Genomic DNA, 6,000 nt, shown 5'->3' with positions numbered 1-6,000 from the left:
GTAACAGGGAATCACGGAGGAAGAGATGAGAAGAAAGACTTTATTTATACTGAATATAGGTATTGCATTGCAATTGTGTATTGTTCTGTGAGAAAGATACATTTTATCAAGTTGATATAAAATACTATAACTCCACTTCCTACTCGTGTATACTCACTTCTCAGTGATCATTGGGTCAGTAATAGAGGCAGTTGGAGAGTGAGGGACCTGTTTGTTGTTGGTGGTCGAAGTCACCTGATGAATAAATGATTGAATGACTGAATGAATGAGAGATAGAATATAATCAGGTTAGCAAGGTTGTATACGGAGAGGTATTTGGTAATAAAGTCATTCAAGCTCATCAAACTCAGTGACCTCAATGGCACCTCCTACTGGCCAGTCCATCCAGTCAGAGCCAGACACTGTTATTTGGTACCTGTTCAGCCCAGTACACCTGTATCTGTAGCAGCGCCCCACCAAAGAGTTACTGACAGAGGGATGCATTTTGACAGAGAATGAGAGGTCGAGAGAAACTACAATAATGGGTAGGCGTCACTTTCACACACTTTTTCTCCAAAAACATGCTGCACAGAAACACACACACACACACACACACACACTGACCTCTCTGCTCAGGTTAGAGAAGAAGTAGCGGATGTGTAAACAGTACATCTCTACACTTCAGTCCTCTGTCACAGAATCTGCCTCTCATTCTCCTATTTCCAGCACTCACTCTACAGGAAAACACAGAAAGAGGAGTAAGGGGAGAGAAAGAGGAGAGAGAGAGGAGTCAATGGGATTGAATGTTATTTCACCTTAATTTTACCAGGTAGGCTAGTTGAGAACAAGTTCTCATTTGCAACTGCGACCTGGCCAAGATTAAGCATAGCAATTCGACACATACAACAACACAGAGATACACATGGAATAAACAAAACATACAGTCAATAATACAGTAGAAAAATAAGTATGTATACAATGTGAGCAAATGAGGTGAGATAAGGGAGGTAAAGGCAAAAAAAGGCCATGGGGACAAGGTAAATACAATATAGGAAGTAAAACACTGGAATGGTAGATTTGCAGTGGAAGAATGTGCAAAGTAGAAATATAAATAATGGGGTGCAAAGGAGCAAAAATAAATAAATAAAAACAGTAGGGGAAGAGGTAGTTGTTTGGGCTAAATTATAGATGGGCTATGTACAGGTGCAGTAATCTGTGAGCTGCTCTGACAGCTGGTGCTTAAAGCTAGTGAGGGAGATAAGCGTTTCCAGCTTCAGAGATTGTTGCAGTTCGTTCCATTCATTGGCAGCAGAGAACTGGAAGGAAAGATGACCAAAGCAGAGACTTGTAGATAACCTGTAGCCAGTGGGATTGGTTACGAGTATGAAGCGAGGGCCAACCAACGAGAGCGTACAGGTCGCAATGGTGGGTCTTGTATGGGGCTTTGGTGACACAGCGGATGGCACTGGGATAGACTGTATCCAGTTTGTTGAGTAGAGTGTTGGAGGCTATTTTATCGATGACATCACCGAAGTCGAGGATCGGTAGGATGGTCAGTTTTACGAGGGTATGCTTGGCAGCATGAGTGAAGGTCGCTTTGTTGCGATATAGGAAGCCGATTCTAGATTTAGATTTGGATTGGAGAGAAAGGTAGAGGAAGTGAAGAGAAGGAAGCATGTTTGAAATAGTGGTTTGTCATGGAGAGCAGAGGATACGAGAAAAGTCAAATAGGTGAAGAAGAGCAGAAGATTCGCCCTGTTTATCAGAGGTTTATAAATGAGACACCATCCAGATCAGTCTAGCACACCCCCTTGTGGAGGTGGAGACAATGACACCCTAAACAGCTGACACAGAACACAAGTCAAACAGAGAACACAAGTCAAACAGAGAGTGAGGTTGAGTTACAGAACAGATATAGAAAACATTGAGGAATGGAGAAACTGTCATTTGCTGTAAGGATGGTTGAGTGGGATATTCATATAAACTCACATCTCACTCTCCCCTCAGTCCCAGGCTCTGTGTCAGAATACACTACCTGCCCATGCAGAAGAAAGAGGAGGAGTTGTCATGGCTGACGGACAGTGATCCAAACAATCCTCCCTCACCTACAGAAGATACACCCACTAAATCACTATGACCACTAAGCAGGTACACATAGATCACTCATACAACACCACATTCCTCTCTTCCACTCCTTGATTTTGACAGATATTCTAACTACTGTATCTCTTTGGTTCATTTATGAAAAGTTGTTGGTATAAACCGTGTCAATGTACCGTCACAAAGAATATATCCCTTACCCTCTCCCCACACTAGGATCTGTGCTCGGCTGTGGTTTACAGAGTACCAGTCTGTGTCCTGGAGGGGGGTCAGGGTGACCGGGTCGACCCGCACCACAGCTGGCTCTCCCAGGGCAGCAGCCATGATGGAACCCTGCAGCATCCTGGACTCCCAGTAAGAGGACAGACCACTAGAACCTACATCCTGGGAGAAGAGGGGAGGGGGTTGAGAGAGACAGAGATGGGGAGAGAAAGGGAGCGAGTGTTAAAAAGAGGGTGAGGTTAAGGGAGAGAGAGTGTTAAAGAGAAGAAGGATAAATGAGAGAGAAGGGTGAAGAGAGGAGTGAGAGAAGTGAAAGAAATTAGATATGTGTAGAGAGAAGGGAGAGAGAGAGAGAGAGAGAGAGAGCGAGATAGTGGTATAGCACGATATAAGACCACAGAAACATATTGGGAGAGACTCTGATATGAATATTTCAAGTGAGTCTGCAGGGTTCCGATCACTGATTGGCTGTAGATCCTCACCTGACCTTTCTCATCTGTGTTGGTCACCTGACCCCGGGGGTGCAACCCACCCAAGCTACTCAACACAACACTGATGACTCAACTACACAACACAATAAAATAACACTGATGACTCAACTACACAACACAATAAAATAACACTGATGACTCAACTACACAACACAACACAGGATGACTCAACTACACAACACAACACAGGATGACTCAACTACACAACACAACACAGGATGACTCAACTACACAACACAGGATGACTCAACTACACAACACAGGATGACTCAACTACACAACACAACACAGGATGACTCAACTACACAACACAGGATGACTCAACTACACAACACAGGATGACTCAACTACACAACACAACACAGGATGACTCAACTACACAACACAACACAGGATGACTCAACTACACAACACAACACAGGATGACTAAACTACAAAATACAATAACACAGCACAGGATGACTCACCTACAAAACACAATAACACAGCACAGGATGATTCAACTACACAACACAACACAGGATGACTCAACTACACAACACAACACAGGATGACTCAACTACACAACACAACACAGGATGACTCAACTACAAAATACAATAACACAACACAGGATGACTCACCTACAAAACACAATAACACAGCACAGGATGATTCAACTACACAACACAACACAGGATGACTCAACTACACAACACAACACAGGATGACTCAACTACACAACACAACACAGGATGACCCAACTACAAAATACAATAACACAGCACAGGATGACTCAACTACACAACACAGGATGACTCACCTACAAAACACAATAACACAGCACAGGATGACTCAACTACACAACACAACACAGGATGACTCAACTACACAACACAACACAGGATGACTCAACTACAAAATACAATAACACAACACAGGATGACTCACCTACAAAACACAATAACACAGCACAGGATGATTCAACTACACAACACAACACAGGATGACTCAACTACACAACACAACACAGGATGACTCAACTACACAACACAACACAGGATGACCCAACTACAAAATACAATAACACAGCACTGGATGACTCAACTACACAACACAGGATGACTCACCTACAAAACACAATAACACAGCACAGGATGATTCAACTACACAACACAACACAGGATGACTCACCTACACAACACAACACAGGATGACTCACCTACAAAACACAATAACACAGCACAGGATGATTCAACTACACAACACAACACAGGATGACTCAACTAAACAACACAACACAGGCTGACTCAACTACAAAACACAATAACACAGCACAGGATGACTCAACTACACAACACAATAATATAACACTGATGACTCAGCTACACAACACAATAACACGTCACCGATGACTCAACTACACAACACAATAACGCAAAACAGGATGAATCAACTACACAACAACCCACAGCAACACAACATGACAACAAAACTGTAAGGAAAGTCAAAAAGACCTACCATCCCACGGCCAAAAAAAGCTAGCCATAGCCTCATAATACAGTATAATAAATATGTTATAACACATGACAACACAAACAAGGTTACTGAAGCTGGGAGGAGTAGGAACATTGCCTCACACACACTGCGCACACACAAGCACTCCACACACACGTCCCAGGAGAATGCTGAGTAAGTGGGTAAGGTGCAAATACCGAACTCATATTCAGTTCCCTTTTTCCCCATAGCTTCATTTGAATATGTTGTAAACTAGAAACCCGGTATTCATACTGTTACCATCTCGAAAGGCAGTGCCAAGACAATTGGCTTATCATGCTCTTTTGGCCTGTAGAATTTACTGTAGGTCGGATAGTAGCTGGCTGTAGTTATAACGTGTCAATCATCTTACATGGGACAACACAAGGACTAACACAAGGACCATTAAATGTTCTATGTCAGTTAAGTACAGATGTAAGATCTTAATTTGAGCCAGTTTGCTGGCATTTTTGTTAGGGCAAATCAACCAATGCTGCCTGAGGATAACTGGAGGCTGCTGCGGGGAGGACGGCTCATATTCATGTCTGGAACGGAGCAAATGGAATGTCATATAATTGATACCATTCCACTAATTCCACTCCAGCCGTTACCACGGTGGACTATAGTAGTTGAAACACATTGCAGTTGTGTGTCCTGATGTACTATGCTGACTGCTCCTACATCTATTCTTATGGAAATATATTCTGTTAATAGTTCACTAAAGTTTATTGCAACATGCTGGTTGCCTACTCGTCTTCTTCCTTGGATTGCCCACCATTTAGGGGCCTGCCTTCCCACTGTCCACATCTCACCGGCAAATCAAGTCAATTTTAAGAGAAAACAAACTTTAGGATACTTTTTGAACCTCAAATACACACGTTTGCATTTCCTGCACAACAGGATTTGTTCTTCAACTTGTTCTCAACTGTCCTACCTGGTTAAAAAAAGGTGAAATAAAAGTTTAAAAAATAAACAAAATAATTGTAGGCTCTCTTATAGCCTGATACTTACAGATGTGTCATTTAGTTTAATTAGTTCTGTCTTCCAGTAAGACAAGAGTGTTGCTTTGTCCACTGCTTTTACAGAAAGAAGTTGAGTCAAGATGAACATGACATCAGATGCTCATTTATTCTGTTTCTCTTTAAGGATCTGCAGCTTTCTAATTCTGACAAAGACCCATTTGTGTCACAGTTACAGGAACTGTAGAGTTCCGGTTCAGAGGAGACGCTGGTGTCTTCAGTCACTCACCAGCGGCTCAGAATGGAGAACCCTTCACTTGATATGCTGCTCTGTGACTATTACATTATGATTCATGTATTTATCTGTATTTATGAATGTGGTTAGCTAACTATTTCCTTTATTGGACAAGACATTTATTTATTTATAGAATATCAAGTATGTCATACATGCACAATAACTGTGGGAACAGATGACGTTGTTTGGTTACACTGTGTTTACCCTTTATAGAGCATTTACATGTACATTTTAGTCATTTAGCAGATGTTCTCATCCAGAGTGACTTACAGTTTATGCATTCATCTTGAGATAACTAGAAGGGACATCCACATATCACAATCATAGCAAATACATTTTTCCTCAGTAAGGTAGCTATCAGCAAAGTCGGATCTAGTAAGAGGGGAAAAAGTCAAGTGTGAGTGTTGGAGTCGTTGGTCATTGCAGCTTTTAATCAGGT

At 42.0% G+C, this 6,000-nt stretch overlaps 1 protein-coding gene across 1 annotated transcript in view; it reads right to left on the bottom strand.

Moving 5' to 3' along the window:
* Nucleotides 1-695: 695 nt before the first annotated feature.
* The window catches only part of LOC149980822 (ciliated left-right organizer metallopeptidase-like), an 81,663-nt gene continuing 76,358 nt past the window's right edge, over nucleotides 696-6,000 (bottom strand). The window contains 5 exon segments of the mRNA XM_090185690.1: nucleotides 696-713; nucleotides 1,695-1,765; nucleotides 1,768-1,823; nucleotides 2,015-2,084; nucleotides 2,280-2,463. Coding sequence (XP_090041816.1) covers nucleotides 696-713; nucleotides 1,695-1,765; nucleotides 1,768-1,823; nucleotides 2,015-2,084; nucleotides 2,280-2,463 — 399 coding nt within the window.

This window comes from Oncorhynchus mykiss, chromosome 9 (genome assembly GCF_057628025.1).
Source record: "Oncorhynchus mykiss isolate SJ-2025 chromosome 9, ASM5762802v1, whole genome shotgun sequence".
Lineage (NCBI taxonomy): Eukaryota > Metazoa > Chordata > Actinopteri > Salmoniformes > Salmonidae > Oncorhynchus > Oncorhynchus mykiss.
Note: the sequence above shows the minus strand (reverse complement) of the source record. Positions and strands in the feature narration are given on the sequence as shown.